The sequence below is a fragment of the Equus caballus genome, chromosome 15, assembly GCF_041296265.1.
Source record: "Equus caballus isolate H_3958 breed thoroughbred chromosome 15, TB-T2T, whole genome shotgun sequence".
NCBI lineage: Eukaryota > Metazoa > Chordata > Mammalia > Perissodactyla > Equidae > Equus > Equus caballus.
Window position 1 is genome coordinate 104,339,753 of NC_091698.1, and position 18,675 is coordinate 104,358,427.

General features: G+C 44.7%; 1 protein-coding gene and 1 non-coding gene across 2 annotated transcripts; both read right to left on the reverse strand.

Annotated features, from left to right (window-relative positions):
- Positions 1-1,587: 1,587 nt before the first annotated feature.
- On the reverse strand, positions 1,588-8,416 carry RPS7 (ribosomal protein S7). The gene is made up of 7 exons (XM_023619614.2): positions 7,786-8,416; positions 7,479-7,562; positions 7,242-7,313; positions 6,305-6,448; positions 5,416-5,480; positions 2,285-2,435; positions 1,588-1,698 (listed from the first exon to the last, which is right to left on the reverse strand). The coding sequence occupies exons 2-7, from the start codon at positions 7,551-7,553 to the stop codon at positions 1,621-1,623; spliced, it is 585 nt and encodes a 194-aa protein (XP_023475382.1). The 5' UTR covers positions 7,554-7,562; positions 7,786-8,416; the 3' UTR covers positions 1,588-1,620.
- On the reverse strand, positions 1,773-1,977 carry LOC138917952 (small nucleolar RNA SNORA73 family). The gene has a single exon (XR_011426646.1). It is a non-coding gene; the product is annotated as a small nucleolar RNA SNORA73 family (small nucleolar RNA).
- Positions 8,417-18,675: the final 10,259 nt, after the last annotated feature.

Sequence of the window (18,675 nt, forward strand, 5' to 3'; positions counted from 1 at the left end):
CTAGATTATGGCCACAAAAACTGAATTTCCTCTGTTATGTTCATCTGGTATTTTCTGAAGACCAAATATACACTAGACATTGTTGGGGATGACAATCGTTAAGGCAGAGGCAGCCTACTGCAAAGGCACCACAGGCAAAGCCCAGGAAACAGGCAGCTTCGTGCTGCGGAAGGGTGAGGTGGGCGTGCAGCACGTCCTCCAGGGCCTCAGAAGATCATACATGCCAACCTCAGAGCCACCGAGCTTGACCTGACAGGGACTAGTAGGGGACAGGCACTAGGACGGAGGAAGGGGAGAACAGGCTTCTTTAAGGATAAAAAGCAAAGCTTTTGGTGACTGCTTAAGGGGGGGCCTTCCTCACTCACCCACGAACCCACGAAGGCCTCGGCCACCAAACAGGGGCAGCATCAAGAGCCCTCACTGAAGGCTTAAAACACCCGGGGTGCCCGCACCTTCGCCTCTCAAACAGCGTCAGGAGTCCGAGATCAGGCTCAACTCTCACGAGGCCTGGTCTCATCCGCAAGATGAGAAACTAGCACCGCTTCCCCTCACAGGCTTACCGGGACTAAACAAGCTACTTTACACACAGGGCTAAGTTGACGTAAAACGTTATTTGGGGTTGCCTTCCTTAAAAAAGTTCCTTCACCCTATATAAACAAGCAAGCAGGTCTTCAAGGTAATCCTAAGGTTTAGCAATCCTTGAAAGCCACTTGGCACTAACAAAACTGAAGACCTCTGCCCCACTCTGCAGTGTGGCCACCTACTGCCGCTCCAGGGCCTCGCTTCACTTCTCATCGCAAAGCCTTCACAGGCTACCCACCCCAAGTTTACACTCCACTTACAGTCTATCAAAATCTACCTAATCATACTCTTACACCTGACCTTCCAAAGTCCACTTAAGGCCTAACACAAATTTACGTATGCAAACTCAATGATTCCGGGGGGGAAGGGGAAAAAGGGAGTTGTTTAATGGGCATAGTTTCAGTTCTACAAGACGAAAAGTTCTGGAGGTAAGTTCCACAACGTTAAGTATACTTTAGGCTACTTACTGAACTGTACACTTAAAAACGAGTCAGACGGTAAATTTTCTATGTTCTTTATCACAGTAGAACAAATTCAATGAATAAAACACTACTTTCTCATCAGATTTTGCTCTTGGAAAAAAACTTTCTCTCAAGGAACTCTCCTTGGCCTATTCTCAGGTCCTTCTGAAACCTGTCCTCCTCCTCTCACCTGAACTACTTCTAAGCGTGGCTTCCCAGAAGACACAGGGCTCCTGTCAGGTTACGGCACTGTGCTGGGAGCTGAGACAAAGGCTTAAGTTCCTTTATCCACATCGCTGACACGTGTGTATTTTTAGGTTGGACCACGTGAAAAGTGCCAATATTTGGCCATTCTTGCTAATTCCACACGATTACAACTATTACAACATCACTGTATACAAGTATATTCTCAAACGCATCTCACTTTCTGGCACAAATTTCAGGCACCCTCTATTCAGAATCTTCCAGCCTGTGGAGGAAGCTACTTAGAACGTAGAGCTATGCATCCATGTCTGAAATTCCGAAAAACAGGCCGAAGACAGAATACTGTGAATGTATTTTATTTAGTCATTTTTGTTTACAATTGAAACTCTGGGAATTCAAAATTAACATCCTTGCCCGTGAGCTTCTTATAAACACCAGAAAAAGTTTCAACCTAAAAGAAAAAAAAAAATTCATCACCAAACTTTTAAATACACATATTCACCTTAAAGCCTAATGATTTTGCAATACTGTGCCCTATATGTTTTTTCTCCTCAGCAAGCAGGTACTGACAAGACAAGGAATATACAGGACATGTCCTCCGCAGTCCCAAGACTGAGACAGCTCATCTCCAACGCCGTGGGTCAGGACGCTACAGCACTGCACCTGAGCTGCGCTCCTCTGGGCCCCACGGATGGAGCCCCTGGGGGCCCCCAGGGGTCGTCCATAGTTACGCTTTACCCAGACGAAGGAAAGCGACAGTTCTCCCAGATTCTAACAGCACCACCACCCTGCCCCTAAAGAATATACAGCCTTAACAGAAGTCAAACCATGCAACTACTCTGCTTCTGTTTTCCCTAACCCAAAAGGTAGAGAATTCCAATTTTTAAAAATCCCCCAATTTAAAACCGGCCAAGATAGAGATGAAAAAAAGCTGGCCGTGAGTTTGCAATGATTGCTCTGGTGGTACATAGAGCACATCATGCTGCATTCTACCCTCCTCTGGGTCTGGGCCCTTCCACGATAGAGCTAACCAGTACCTTGTGTTCCACATTGTTCTGCTGTGCTTTATCCAGGTGGACCTTTATGAGCCGGCTGCCATCCAGTTTCACGCGGATCCTCTTGCCCACAATTTCACTTGGGAAAACCAAGTCCTCCAGGATCGCATCATGCACAGCTGTGAGAGTACGGCTTAAAGAACATAGTGACAGAAGTGAGAAACCTAGGACTGCCTGCCCTCTTGTAGTCAAAAGCATAAATGATAAATTCCAGGTTCCTGAAATCAAATTAACACTAGCTGAAGGTCAAACAGGCTACTTACGTTCCTATCACACCAGAGCTGTTGCCAAACCAGAACCAGGTAACACGCCATTAATTTATCTCAAAAACCTCGTGTATTTTAAATGTGGTCCTTACAACCACACATACACCAAGCCATTATAAGTGATTATCTCCAGGGAAGGAGGGATTGATGAGAACTTTTATTTTTATATGTATCTTTAGGTTTGTCTTCACTTGTATGATTCGTCAACTAAATCACTGTAGTAAGCTTTTTTTTTTTTTTTTTTTAAAGATTGGCACCTGAGCTAACAACTGTTGCCAATCTTTTTTTCTGCTGTTTTTTTCCTCCCCAAATCCCCCCGGTACACAGTTGTATATTTTAGTTGTGGGTCCTTCTAGTTGTGGCACATGGGATGCCACCTCAGCATGGCCTGATGAGCAGTGCCATGTCCGCGCCCAGGATCTGAACCGGCGAAACCCTGGGCCGCCGAAGCAGGGCGAGCGAACTTAACCACTAGGCCTTGGGGCCAGCCCCTGCAGCAACCTCTTGACTAGTCTTGCTCATCTCCAAAACCATTCCCTCCAATGCTGTCAAATTAATCTAAACTACTGATGTGATCACATAGTTTACCTACTAAAGATCCTTCAAGAGCTCTCCTTGGCCTCCAAAATACCAAAACTCCTTGTTCCCTACGATCGAATGAGCCAATATTCCATCCTGAAAGATCCCGTCCTACCACCAGCTCTACGACAGTGGCCCCTCCTAGGAGGGTCCCCCATTTTCAACTCATTCCATCACGCAAACTGCAAATGGACTCTTGCTCCTCTCCTGAATATCACTTCAAGTTCACAACCCATCTGGCTGCCAACGACAAGAAGGTCCAATTAATTCCCAACTGTAGGGCACCTGCTATGCACCACAAGGGGTCAGGAATGAGCGGACAAGGAGACAGTTCTTATTTCCAGTGTTTACGGAGCTACCTTGATATCACGAACACGTCTATCTATGCCTCATTCACCCCTCAGCAGGTCAGACACTGCATTCCACTCATGTGTATTCCTATCTGGCACTTCCCATACACACAATAAACGTTTCCTCGGGGCTCTCAAATGACTGCCACGGTTTACTGTCCCACGGCCAGAGAGCAAGCTCGAGGAAAACCCATTTCCCAAAGCCTTCATCACCTGTCAGAAAGCAAAGCAGACAGACAGCCCAACTGACCACTGGTACCCATTAACCAAGCATCTATTCTCACAGTACTAAGACAACAAATACAGAACTTTGTTCAATTTTTCCTTTAAAACAGAAACTAGAATAGAATCAAAGCTCGTCCTAGAGTCATCTCTCACATTCCAACAGTGTCTACAGTCTTTCAAAAGCGGGAGCAACGGAAATGTAGCTTTACTAATCATAAACCACAGGGACTGAACTGCTTCACAAGAAAAATGATTGAAACCCTGCTACAGATTAGAAGCCAAAGAAAACGTCAATCTTAGCATTCAGCCTGTAGAGGAGAAAGAGTAACTACTGAAGGAAAACAAACCTGAAGGCAGGAAACCAGACCGGACAGTGCAGAACCACTAGGCCCACACCCCAGATCTCCGCGCAAGGGGGAATGGAAGGCCCCACACGTCCACGCCAGGGCACTAGGAGCAGGGGAGTCAGTACCTGAGAAAGCGTGGGAAACGCAGGTTTGGGAAGAGGGAGAATTAAGGCTATAAATTTGGGAGTGAGTCCCATAGTTGAGTGCAAAGCAAAGGACCTATTTTTATACTCTAGTGCCAACGCAGGTTTTCAGAAATGAGATTACCAAGACACTTTTTAAAGTATCATGATTAACAAACTAAGTGTTCTTCATTATCTCCTGTACTTAACCTCCTACAAATTACCTAGAATATAAAAAAATCCCTGAATTCTTACAGTACTCCCACTGCCCATAAAACAAGCTGCAGGTGCTGAGCCTGTGTCACTCCAGTTCCAGAAAACAGGGCACCAGCCTTCGCAGCCTCAGCCTCTGCTCCCTTCCTTCCTACCCACCAGTGAGATGACAACATCTGCCCACAATAAGGGCGTCCCATCACTTCCTATTTCTAATGGTTTCAGAAACAAGACTGAGCTTTTTAAATCCCAGCAATACTATCAGCGGCTGTTTGAGCAAATTCTCCAAGCTCTGGGTCAGCTTCCTCATGCATTGAGGGATAATGCTACAAATTACACACTTCATAAGGTTGTTGCCTATGTGCCACTTGGTGATACTAGAACATTTTTTCTCAAACCGGTCCCTAGGGCAGGGTCTGCAGGGATCCAATAATCCAAGTCTGTGAAACTAGACTTTCACAAAACACCCGAAGGCCTAGAACCATCAACATCTGAGTTCTCACCCACAGGCTGTGAGTGAATCAAGCTCACACAATAGCATCCAGCGTCCATCGGCACCTACACACAGCGACACTCCGCTCCTGTGACATCAGCAACAGAAAATCTGCCTCATTTTTTAACCCTAATTCACAGCAAACAGTGAGGACGACACATCCCGCCCACCCCACTGCATGGCACGCTTCATCCCGCAGCACTGAGCCAAGCTTCCTCCCCCTCCTCTCCTTCGCCCCAAGAACCGGAGCCAAGAGTCTCATCTTCTGTGACAGCAGTGACGTATTACACCGTCTATGTGAATACACGTAATTCTCACCTTCAGAATGAATTTTAAAACACTTCACATCTAACTAGAGAGAAAACCAAAAGTTACTATACAAATGCCCATGTGAACGGCTTTCCTAAACGACCGGTATCTGTGTTAGACACCTCCTGCAACTCTTACCATAAACAACCCACACAAGTCAAGAGTGGTTACTGAGCATGGTGCACACATTTCTGATGCTGAATACTCACCTCCTGGGACGCTTTTGCTTATTTTTTGTACGGCTTTTTCGAGTTGGCTTAGGCAGAATTCTCCTCTGTAAGGTAAAAAGCATCATGCAACAAAACTTTTTAAAAAAGGACCTTAAGTTGGGAGAAAGCAAAGAACAGTCAAACTGCTTTAAAAGCAGACAGACGTAATAAGGGAATAAATCCAAAGTCTGAGAAAGCCTAACCAGGAACATCAAACAACTCACAGAGAAATTCAATGAAGTACTTCCTGATTTCTCACTAATTCATTCAGCATCCACAGCTTGCGTTAAAATGTTATTGCAAGAAGCCAGTTGCTTCAAGATTTGCCTGATCTCCCAAATATTACAGACCTTTCCACATCTAGGCAGGCCCACTACCCACCAGATACTAATGTGCTTACTGAGACAGAATACTGTTCCTTTCAGTCCTCATCAGTCTGGCACTTAATTCCCAGACTTCTGTTTGCACCAAGGCACCTGAACTTTTAAAAAAAACCTTTCTTGACTATTTTCCCTTTTTCCTAAAAACTATTCTTTAGCATCTCTTCTCCTCCCAAAGTCTGCATTTGACTAACCTAACCAGTATGAACCTCAGACAGGCAATTCCGTCCCACAGAAAAATCACGGCTCAGGCCAACCACACACACACCTTAGTTTGTGCAAGCACTCAGCTACATTTACTGCACTGTCAACACAGAAAACCATTTCAGTATTAACAGCAAGTGCACTGTTCAGCCCACTGAAGCACAACCTTGTCGGCACCCCACCCCACAGAAGTTTCCTGGTGTTCACAAAAGGGTTATTTCAATTATCCTGCCTACCACACAAAGTCTAAACACAGTGACTTTAACAAAACTCACAAAACAAACATTTAACAGCACGACAGCTACCTGAGCAATAAACACAACGTGCTTCCCACTGAACTTTTTCTCCAATTCACGTACTAGCCGGACTTGGATTTTCTGGAAAGACTTCAGTTGAGGAACAGGAACAAAGATGATGATAGCTTTCCGACCACCGCCAACTTCAATTTCCTAAAGGAAAAAGAGAAAACCACACTATTTGAATTTCACAATCCCCGTTCTTCCCACGCAAGTACAACAGTAACTGACAAGATTCCACGTGAACACTCGTAACTGTGACACCTGAATCCCAGAGCGATCCTACACCCATCTTCCAGCTCATCCCTCATTGCTGCGTACAACTCCACTGTGCGTCCTTCTCCCGCCCCACAAACCCGACACACAAGTTTCAGCTTGTGAACGTGTTGAAAACCAGGCACAGGCGGGTAACATTTTACAATGACGGGAAGTAAATTTAAGTTGTTTGCAACGAAAAATGAGGTTGGCTCTCCTCTGCACGGGCCTCTTGGCAAACCCTAGTGCCATACAGATACCCTGTCGCTTCTGAACTAAAGACACGAATTTAAAAAATTAACCCCCAATAACCTGCACACTAAGCAGACATCGAATCAGGACAACTACTACGAAAGAAAACGCTGCAGTCAAATTAAAAGAAAAGTCTAACCTGGAGCGTGAGTTTTTTATGCAAATTTTTTTCAAGTTAGTGGCAAAAGCAAGCCTGGGAGAATTTCACCTCTGCCACCTTTTCTTGTTCCAGGGACAAAAAGGGACACAGACTGGCAGCCCCTGCGGAGCCACTGGGGCTTGACCCCCTCCTCCCCCGGCTCCATCCCGGAGACCCCGCGCCCCGCGCCTCGCCCGGCCACGGCCCCAGGGCCTCGGAGGTCGCTAAGGAGCCGGACTGCGGGCTCCGCCGCGCTCACGCCGCTCCCGCCCGGCCTGGCCCGACCGGGACTCAGTTTACCTTGGCTGCCGTGATGTTCAGCTCCCGCAGCTGGGCCTTGAGGTCCGAGTTCATCTCCAGCTCCAGGAGCGCCTGCAGCAGAGGGAGCAGGGCCGACGTCAGCGCCCGCCCCGCGCCCCGAGCCTCGCGGGCACCCACGTGCGGGCACCCCGGGCCCCCACACAAGCCGCCGCCCCCCGCCCGGGACACGCGACCGAGGAACAGGCGATGGGGGCCCTGCGCTGCCCCGGCCCTCACCTGGGAAATGCCGGACTCGAACTCGTCCGGCTTCTCGCCATTGGGCTTCACGATCTTCGCGCTCGAACTGAACATGGCCTTCTCCTGTAAGCACAGGGCGCTCCACGCTGAGCGGGTCTCCGCGCCCCCGGGCCGGCCCCGACCCCCGTCCCGGCCCACCCCGCAGAAGCCATCGGAGATCACAGGCCGGATAATCGGCCGTATCCCCGCCCGCTGAGCAGTGCCCGCCGCTCCAGGGCTGACTCCGAAGCGCGTTTTCCTCAAAGTCGGCAGAAAAGTGCCGGCAGACGGGAGGCCCCAAACCTACCTTGGTGAGCGCCGGCCTGGGAAGAGGCCAAGGTATCGCGAGAACCCGTCAAATCCCGGCGGCAGAAGGGAAGAGGCGGGAACAGTGTAGGGAGAGAAACCGGAAGAACCGCTAAGAAAGGGTGGAAGCCTAGAGAGTCCCAGGAAGAGGCTCCGGGGGACCAGTCCGTCGGTTACGCTGTTCCGCCCTGGGCGTCTCTTTTCCGGCGCGGTTCGTGGGAGTTTCTCTTGCCGGCTTCTGAGGTTCGAGACGGGAGCTAGGCGGCCGGGCCGGGATCAGGGCGAGAGTTCTGGGCCAAAGAAAAGCACCCTCGGCTTCCCGCGAAGCTAGGACGTCTAAAGAAGGCGGCCTGAGCCCGGGGAAGCTGACTTCCCGCCGAAGCGATGAAAAGGATCAGAGACTTGGATGCCAGCGCCCCTCCGTCAGAGCTTTGCGGAATCCAGTGCTGCGCGAGTGCGTCCGCGGGTCTTCGCGCCACAAACGTGCCTCCCCTGTGGACTGGGGGGACGGCGGGCGGTCCTGAGACGTCTGCAGACCCCGGTCCTGCCGGCCGCGGTCCCGCGGAGAGAGCGCTCGGGAGCGTTTATTGACAAAGCGCGTGGTTCTGCCTGCCGCCGCTTCCCGTTCGTGTGAAGAAGACGGCCCTGCCCTAGAGGGACTGGAAACTTAGTTGACGAGTGGCTTAGGATGCCTGCGCTCTGTGCTGATACCGCACTGGGTGCCAGCTATCACGGACACCCCCGGCATCCTCGCCCGCAGGGAGAGTGCAGCTTAGGAAAGACCCCCCCCCCCCCATAAATAGTATGACAAATATATAGTGACAAGCTGTAATAACATTGATAAATAAATGGCAAGCAATAGGGTGTATTGGGGTAATTGAGGAATCCACCTGATTCGGGCTGACGTGGCTGTTGAGCATGCATTGTACATCTGCTTTAAGCAGTTGCTGTGCCCAAAGACAAGGACAAATGCCCTTGAGATAAAGATGTCAGTCCCCCATGTCGGCATTTCCTTGAGGATAAGCATGTCTCCCTAAGCTAGGATTTGATTGCTTGGTTCACGCTGTGACCACTCAGTTCGAGACGGCAGACCTGCTGCCTGCTTTGTCCATCAATTGCTGTGCCAACAGGGCAGTCTTGTGACTGTTGGATAAGAGGCATTCCAATCACATGTGATATGTGCTCTTTGATGATATATAGCTGCTCTGTACACTCCACTTCTTTGGAGTGCTCCCTTCCTTTGTGAAAGGACTCTCCTGGGCTATGTGGTCCTCAGATGTGGCTCATGATCAACTCACCCTAATTTTGATTATAGATTGGTTGTGGATTACTTGCATTGACAACATATGTAAATGAGTAAGGGATGTGGAGGGTGAGATTCACGCCTTAGGAAGTCAGCAAAGCCTTTGGAGGAGATGGAATTAACCAGAAATATGGGGGGGGGGGGGGGGGGTGGAGGGGAGCGTTCCACACACAGGGAACAAATTATCTGGCTGTGGTCAGGTAATTTATTCTACTTGAGCCTCAGTTTCCTCATGTGTCAAATCTAACAGTTATTATCTACTGTGGGCCAGGCACTGTGAAAAATGCGTAAGATATTACAACACATGATCTCTAAGATTTCCAGCCACATTTACTAAGCTAAGATTGCATCTCAGATTCTTAAAGCTAAATGTGCTTTTCTAGTGTAAAAGCGACTATCTCCTTGGAACATTAAGAATCAAAGCTTGTTCAAGAAAGAAAAGTAAAAAACAGCTGCATCTGTATGCTCATCTGGGCAGTCATTCTGAACCCCCTTGAACTATTTCCATTTTCCTTACTCTTCTTACTTTTCCACCTGGCTTTCTGCCACTCTACCAAAGTAGCACTCTGAAAATGCATTCAGTAGAGTTCTGGTTTCCAGTACTTTGTTGAAAGGAGTGGTGAGAGTGGACATCCTTGCCTTGTTCCCCATCCTAGGGGAAAAGCGTTCTTCCACCAGGAAGTATGATGTTAGCTCTAGGTTTTTTGTAGATGTTCTTTATCAAGTTGAAGTTTCCCTCCATCCCTGTTTTTCTGAGACTTTTCATCATGAATGGATCATGTTGTGGGGGATCAGAATTGGCCACCCCAAAATGTGCCTCTTTGGCTTGATTATTTTTAAGAACAAAAGACTTTGAAAGAAACTTTGACCTCCCCCTCAACAGTCTAAAAGAATTTGAAATAGAAGGGCCTGTTCCAGGAAGGAGCTAATAGCATGAGATAACTCTAGCATAATCTAAATCATGTCTCTCAGGTCACGTTGTCTGCAGTTGGCCCATTTACATTCCCATCTCCATAGAAATTGCCTTCCACCCCATTAAAGTCCCAAACCGCCACCCCCAACATCCTCCTTTGTAGCTGAAGATGGTATTTAAGGTGAGAGCCTCTCCCGTTTTGTCGAGTTGCTCAGTTTGCCTGGGTTTCTCCCATGTATACGTACTATAAAGCTTTGTTTGATTTTTTCCTGTTATTCCGTCTCATGTTTTTTAATTCATAGCCCAGCTAGAAGGACCCAGAGGGTGGAGTATGTCTTCCTCCCCAACAATGTCAAATGCTTTATACTCATCAATATGATCATGTGAGTTTTTCTTCTTAGCCTGTTAATATGGTGGACTACATTAATTGATTTTCAAATATTGAACCTGCCTTGAATCTCTGGAACCAACCCCACTTGGTCATGGAATATAACTCTTTTCCATATTGCTGGGTTCCATTTAATATTTTGTTGAGGATTTTCTTGTGTCTGTGTTCATGAGGGACATTGGTCTGTAGTTTTCTTTTTGCACTATTTTTGTCTGTTTTGTTTTTTTTTAAAAGATTGGCACCTGAGCTAGCATCTGTTACCAATCTTCTTTTTTTTTTTCTTTTTCTCCCCAAAGCTCCCTGGTAAATAGTTGTAGATTCTAGTTGTGAGTGAGTGCCTCTGGTTGTGCTATGTGGGATGCCACCTCAGCACAGCCTGATGAGTGGTGCCATGTCCTTGCCAACAATCTGAACTGTCAAAACCCTGAGCCACCAAAGTGGAGCACAGGAACTTAACCACTCGGCCATGGGGCCAGCCCCTGTCTGGTTTATATATCAGGTTGATACCAGCATCATAAAATTAGTTTGGAAGTGTTCCTTCATCTTTTTTCTGGAACAGATTGTGTAGGATTGGTGTTAATTCTTCAAGCATTTGATTGAATTCTTCCATGAAGTCATCGGGGCTTGGAGATTTCTTTTTTTCAGGAGTTTTTAATATTACTAATTCAATTTCTTTAATAGTTACAAGGCTATTCAAATTATCCATTTCATATTGGGTGACATTTGGTAGTTTGTGCTTTTAGAGACATTGGTCCATTTCATTTAAGTTGTTGAATGGATGTGGCTAAAGTTCTTCCCTTATCCTTTTAATAGTATTCCCTTATTATCCTTTTAATGTTCTTAACTTTTTAAAGACATTTTTAAGTAGAGTTCACAGGGAAACAGCAAGTCAATACTTTATTTCCAGTTCCTGTTAAAATGAAAGTATTACCTGGAAACAGAGAATGCATACCCACTATTAGGTTAGCAGAAAGAACAGGGTCCTGATAATTGAGATACAAGAGAAAATTTGGGCAGTGATGGGGAGAATAGAGTCTTAGGGAGGGCAGCCAAGCATCCTTCTTTAGGAAGATCTGAGCTTATAGAGGTCAGAGGAATGTCACTCAGTGTCTAGAGGAGAGAGGTTTTTCAATAGGAGAGAAGAAATATAGTAAAAAGGGAACACTGGAGACACTGGAGTCAAATTTTGCTTAGGACTCTGCCTAGCTGAAGTACGGTTCAGACTTGCTTATTCAGGAGGGCTGAGTGTTGCCATGATAACCGGAGTCTTTGTGCTGTAGTACAGCAGTGCCTTCGTTAGTAGTTTAGCGTTATCACCTGAATCTACCTTACAGTTGGTTATTAAATCGGCATTACTGTCAATATACCAACTTCTAACACATGCCTCAATCCATTGTCTCGTAAACCCTTTGCAAATGGAAAGAGCCAAAGGGTACCCAAGGGAGATGAGGTGATTCTACTTGCTACATCAATGTTAAATGTGCTTTCAGTACGTTGTTCATCCAGATTTAAAAGGGCTGAGGGTAACTCCGTGCCCACTCTTCAGAGGAAAATGTGTCCACAGGCTTAATGACAGCCATTTTTCTGCATGCTCACTGCCCTGTTTGACTTCTGAGATCAGTCATTGAGCAGTGTACTGGTGCCCATCTTCCTACCAGCCTCAGGCAGCATTTGCTGTCCTGCAGGGGAGAACCCCAGCTCAGGGCGGATGCACACACTGCAGCAGCACACGCCTGCTGCCCAGGAAGGCCAGGAAGGCCTTCAACGGTGCAGGTAGTGAGGCACACAATGGAAAATGGCCGTCTTAGGAAATCCGGCAGCAAACCCAAGTGTCACAGATGTAATTACCATCGCTCCCTCTCCCAGGATTGCTGAGTGGGCCATCTGGACGAGGGCAGTGATGGAGGACCGCAGGGCCTCAGGACGTGGACCGGGCAGACCCAGAGGCTGTGAGCAGAGGGCCAGCGGGTCTCAGGGCCTGAGTACAGCTGCTGAGCGACACAGGCTGAGGAATAGAATTGGCACCAGGGTGCAGGTTGTTCCTCCTTTTTGTAAGGGAACGGATTCAGCAGCTGCATCACTTCAAGCATTTTTTTAGTATTTCAAGAAACAATGATTTAACAAGCAAAACTTTCTTGAAAAATAACAACTTCTTATAAATCCAATAAACTAAACTTACATATTCAGGAACAGAAAGCTTTCTTTAGACATTCCAACAATGAAATAACTAGGCTTCACCTAAAAACCATTAGTCTAAATCCATTAGTCAAATATACATTTCAAATAACTGCTACTAACTTGCTACTCTAAATAGGCCAAATTGTCCCTTATATTATGGGTATCTAAAAACCCAAATATGCACTATTTCTCTCTTAACCGAAAAATATTTGTACAAAAGTCTAATTCTCATAAACGTTTCTATCCTTAATTCTACATCTTCCCAGATAGAAAACTGCTTACCAACCTGAAGAAAGCAGTATACCAGTTGATTGATATCATCTGCTAACATTTAGGACAGAGGCTGCCTAGATACTTTTTCATAACCTGATGGAATGTGCTGAATTTTTAAAACCTGAAACCAGATAGAATGTTGCATATGTACATTTAATAGGTGTTTTTCAGCTCACAGTCATAATTTTTGAGTCATTCTGATTTTGTGTTAGGAAATGCCTACTAACTTGTGTTTACGCATTTACTAGTTTCTTTATTCTTTGGCTGTACAATAAATGAATCAATAATACCAACATGATTGAGTAACAAGTCTTAACAGAAGTATAATCTGTCCTATTTGATTACTTTAGAATACCTTGTTAACTTTTTTGTGTGTATCATTAGAGATCCATGACTTCTCAGCTTTACTGTATGTCAACCAGCCTCAGCCAGTACTCCCCATGGGTGTTCAAATTGTCTCAGTTTTGGCCAGAAGGAGCCCCTTTTAGATTAGTTCCCATGTCCCATCAGCTCCATCATTCTTTAAACAACTTTTGCCTTCTAGCACAAAGAAGTGTTCTAGGCTCATCTGGTACTCTTCTGTCCCAGACATAGGATTGGCCTTTTCTCCAAAAAGCCCTGGTTCCTTTTATTGGAAAAATGGTATTGGAGACCAGAATCGTGGCACTAGGGTGCATCATGAGGGCCCTCTGTCCATTTCAGTGGACAGATCTAGAAAAGATGCATTTTTAAAACGATTTTTTCATGTAAAGATACAAGTTCATGTTGATATTTCCAGTCCAGTTCTAACAGGACAGCGTTCCTTCTGAAATCCTACATTCTGTAATTGTATCTCCTTTTCTCTTATAATAAGCATCTTGATTCCTAGACACATAAATACAATTGCTTACTTGTTTTCTCTGGCAATATGAGAAACAAATTCAAAATAACAATTGAATATTAATATAAACCATACAATTACTTAATCAAATTCAAAATGTTCCTAGCAGAATCTGCAGTCTGCTTTGTCCCACACTTTACTCTTCATGTCTCACTCTGGTGTCCATTGAAATGTTTCCAATAGACAGTTTGGGTCAACTGTTCAGCTTGCGTTCGCTTTGGGGATTGTTGGCATTCCAAGGGCTGACAGTTCTAAGGTCACAGAATGGGGTGGCTTTCAGCTACCAGAAGACAGAGGGTCTACGCTATGTTGAGATGATGGAAAGAACTTTAGGAACTCAGTCTCCAACATTCTGTAAGTGGACTCATTTAGCTGCCATGCGAGTCATGCATCCGCAGTAACAAAATGGGGAGAGCAGTACAAGATTCACAGAAATACTTGCTAGCTGCATAACTAACTGCCTCCTATTTTTCAATTTCTAGTAACAGCACATTTCAAGTATTTCACATGTTCAGAAAAATTTTAAATATCCTAATTCTTGTTTTGATCATTCAAGGGTTATAATTTTCTTACTCTTTTTTTTAAGCTACCAGTTCTCTTTCATTTTATAGTATACAATATTCCCTACCAATCTAACATATTGTTATACCAAGTTTGTAATATGTAATCCAAATGATTCTCCTAGTGGTATTGTCTAGACCCATGTCAATGCTTACAGCCAGAGACTACCATGAACACACCTGTAATTGAACAAGTTGAACACACACTCTGAGCAGCCACGGATGCCTCATAGGAGGTGTTAGGAAAAACCTATAGGACTTGGGCTGCGTTAGGTGATTTGGAAGAGACCTTAAGGAAAGGTGCTTTGCTCTGCATTGGATGCTGTCAGGAAGCAGGGCAATTAAGAAGTCCCATTTATAGTGAGAGCACACTAGATCGAGGCTACAGCTGTAATTGGGAGAAAGGCAGCTGTCACTTCTAAGAGCCCGAGAGAGGGATGTTTGGTATTTTGTAGCTTGGACGGTGTGTGTGTTTTTTCTACTTTCCGATTTTGGAGGGGCCTTGTTATCGTCTTCATCAATCGTAGTCACAGTGTGGCCTTCTCTATGTTAATGTTCTCTGAAACGGTTTGTGTTCAAGGGGAGAGTGCCGAGACCTTGCTGGGGGTGCCCGCCAGCCCCCGATGTCAGAACTGCTTTTCTTTCTTGCTCTCGACCAGCCAGTGTTTCACGTTTCCTGCAGGGGCTCAAGGAGCGACCGAGTACGTTAGGATTTCACGTGATTAGCAAAGGACAATATGTGAACACAGATTCTTGAGTTTTGACCAAAAGTCGTCTTCTAACTTACGGGACAAAACTCAGATTTTATCTATATTACCAGTATCCTTAATTTTTACGGAAGACATAAATGTAGAACTCCAAATTCTCAGAAGACTGGATAAACGTAAGCATTCTTTACCTTGATGCTAATCCAACTCAAACTTCCTAGAGCCCATTGGGAATATCATAAAATATAATCAGAGTATATCAAAATAAATACAGTTAAATTTTTAAAAATAACTGGTAACTATGTCAGATATTATACCTTTAAGCCATAGCCAAAATTTCAAATGCAAATTTTTCCATAGGCTTATATTATTTTCAGATAATTTGAAGCCTGATAGAACCATTTCATAAGGGAACCAATATGTATAATTTTAACACAATGTAATTGCAATACATTGCAATTTAAATCCCATATTTTATATCACAATTACATAAATCTTCAGCTATTTAGTTTTAGAGAAGATATCAAAAGGCTTGCCTGAAATCAAGCGTGTCATGTCCCAAATTCCCAGCTATGCATTCTTCATTTATCACTGAAACCAAAAATTACAGTCTTTAAAATTATGTGAAAGTGATAAAGTTTCCAATTTCATTATACAATATGGGTTTCTTTACTCTCCTTTTGAAATGTAAATCTCATTAGTTAAAGTATATGGTCTCTAAGTTTAAGAATCAGTGTTTCTACAAACTTGCAACTAGTAGATAAATAAGTTCTGAGGATCTAATGCACAACACAGTGATTGTAATCAACAATATTCTAAACTTCGAAGTTTCTGAGAGACTAGGCCTTAGTCTTAACACAAAAAGAAATGATAATTATGTGACTGTGATGAAGGCGTTAGCTAACGCTACTGTAGTAATCATATTGCAATATGCAAATGTATCAAACTAATGTGTTTTACACCTCAAACTTACCTAGTGTCAATTCTATCCCAATTTAAACAATCAGTGTTCCTCCAACTTTAACATGCGAAGGAATCACATGGTGCTCATGGTAAAATACAGATTCTGATGTAAAAGTTCTGGGCTGGGGCCCAATATTTCACATTTCTAACCAGCTCCCAGAGCTGCTGCTGAGGCTGGTCCGGGGAGCACCCTCCGATAACAGGAAACCAGATGTGGCGAGCAGTGACAACAGAGGTAGTAGCAGGGAACTCAGATTCCTGTCAGCATGAAGGAAACTAATTACAGTATCTACAGTTTCGTCCTGGAGGGACCGAGAGACCCTGCCTAGGCAGTTGGTCTAGCACAGTATATTGCCAGCACAGGGGGTACAGTTAAACAACCAAGACTTGTTCTCCTTAAAAAAAATTAAATGACTTCTACGTTGTGTAAAAGTCTCCATTAAAAATGACCCTGTGTTGGGAATGTAATCTCAGCATCTGTGTGGCAGAAAGCCTAGAGGTCAGATGGAGGAGAGAGCCCAGACACTAAAGGTATTCTTCTCCCCTCCAAACTCCAGTTCCTGACGTTAATAATAAGGTGACAGAAGGAGAGTTATCGATGAGTCCTTGCATGTGTTACGAATGAATTTATGGACCTGTCTGATCTAGAATTAATGGATTGCATTTAACAGGTTTTTTCTCTCCCCTCCACTTACAGCTGGCTTTTATTATTATTATCTATTGGCCAGTGTAAGGAGCATGTGAGTGAAATGAATGTGCAAGCCTGTAATGAATGTGAAAATCACATGCATTTAATTGAAGCAAGATCACAGGCTTCTTCCTGAAAGTTTCAAGGTCGCTTTTTCTATTTAACAGACACGATCTTTAGATATCAATGACCTATCAGGTGAACAGAAGGTAGTTGCTCAGATATTAATATTTAAAATATATTGACTTTTATCATGAACTGATAATTTGCTCATCTTCAATGTATTTCATCAAAAGCAACACGATTCTTCCCATTAATCTTCATGAAACATACACAGGATGAGAAGAATTAGTGTGACATTGAGAACACACTTGTGTATCAAGCCATGTTAGAGGCATCACACAGTCTTAGTCGATATTCACAACCACTATGCACCATGTCATTACTCCATTTTTCAAAGGAGAGAACAGAGACTTTAAGCAACTCTCCAAATTTATCCAGCTTGTAAGTTGCAGAGCTGGAATGTGAAGTCAATGTCTGTGACCTTCATAGCCCAGGGACAGGAGCAGAGCAGGAGAGGACTGGGGATGAGTCACACACACACCCGTGCATTTCTAGCACTGCGTTCTCCAGCGTGCTGGTATCCGGCGCTGCACAGACCTCCTCAACAATTCTGCAGTCACGTTAGTGCCAGGAATTTACCCCCACTTGCCTACGAGGAGTCTGAGGTCTGGAAAGTACCTGACATAGCCTTTCAGAACTATCCTCAGTATCGCACTTTTGCTAGCATTGTTCCTGTTAACAGCTCACCTTTGGGTGGAGCTTAGGTGACCACTGTTAGCGTCGTCATTTGAATGGGCTAAATAAGTCACAAAAGTGCATTGTCCCTGGAAGGTTGCACTTAAAATGCCTTTAACTCAGTGATTTATCTATGTTCCTCGGGCTACAAGGGGGCATTTTCTACAGCTATTCAGGCCGAGGGGACAGACTGCTAAGACCTCCCATGGCAGGTAGAAACCCAGGAGTGAGTTGGAGGGAATGAGTGAGAGGAGGAGTGTCCCAAGTGTATTTGATGCCCAGAGTGGATAATTTTGTCAACACCCTTCTCTAGCCAATCCAAGCATTCTAAATATTACATTCGTATTAATATCAATTTATTCCTTTTAAAACCAATAGTTAAAATTTAGAATAATAAATTTCAATTTTAAACATATTATTCAAATTCAGTAAAAAATTTAATGTACAATCTAAAATCTGCACTTTAACAAAAGTATTTCACCTAGTATTCTCAGTGCCCTGTTTTACTGTTTTAGATTTTAAACACGCCTGGTCATGTGGAATGGCAAAAGTGAAGTAAGGCCAGTTCGAGGCCCCCTTCTTTGTCTTTACAATCATGGTGCTACCACTGTCTACTTCAAATCTACTGTTCAAATGCAGGAGGACACAGGGCTCCAGGAGTTGGACCCCACTGTACCTGAAGCAAGACCGATGCTTCTGAACCAAAGAAACTTATTGTAGCTAAGGGCACAGGTTTGGGACCAATTATATAACTAGGAGCTCTTGGGATTAACTTCCATGTAAAACATAACGTTTGTTAAAAGATTAGTAATAAAAATGGGAGCTCCCCCCCACCCAAACACACACAGTTAAAACTGGGCAGTAACCACAACCAGTTGTTTAGGCTTAGCCTAACAAGAGAGGTTTTTCTGGGAGGAGGATTTGTCACTGACAGTGTTTAGAAACTTTTGGTCAGGTTTTATTATTGTTTTTGAGTCCTCTACAGAAAAGGCGCCCCCGTGTTGCTGCCCCAGGGCGAAGCTCCCACACCCAGCCACTGGTATCACCATGGGAGCGGGGCTGTGGGCTTTGGGATGACGTGGAATGTGAAGGCTTTGAATTCAGGAAGTGATGTTTATGGCAGCCACATCTGCACCCAGACTTTGTGTGGGTTTAACTCCTATGGGTGATGATCGTAACTCCAGGATCTCAGGATGTGAGCGGTAAGGTCCTGAATGCATTAAGTGATCCTGGTACACCA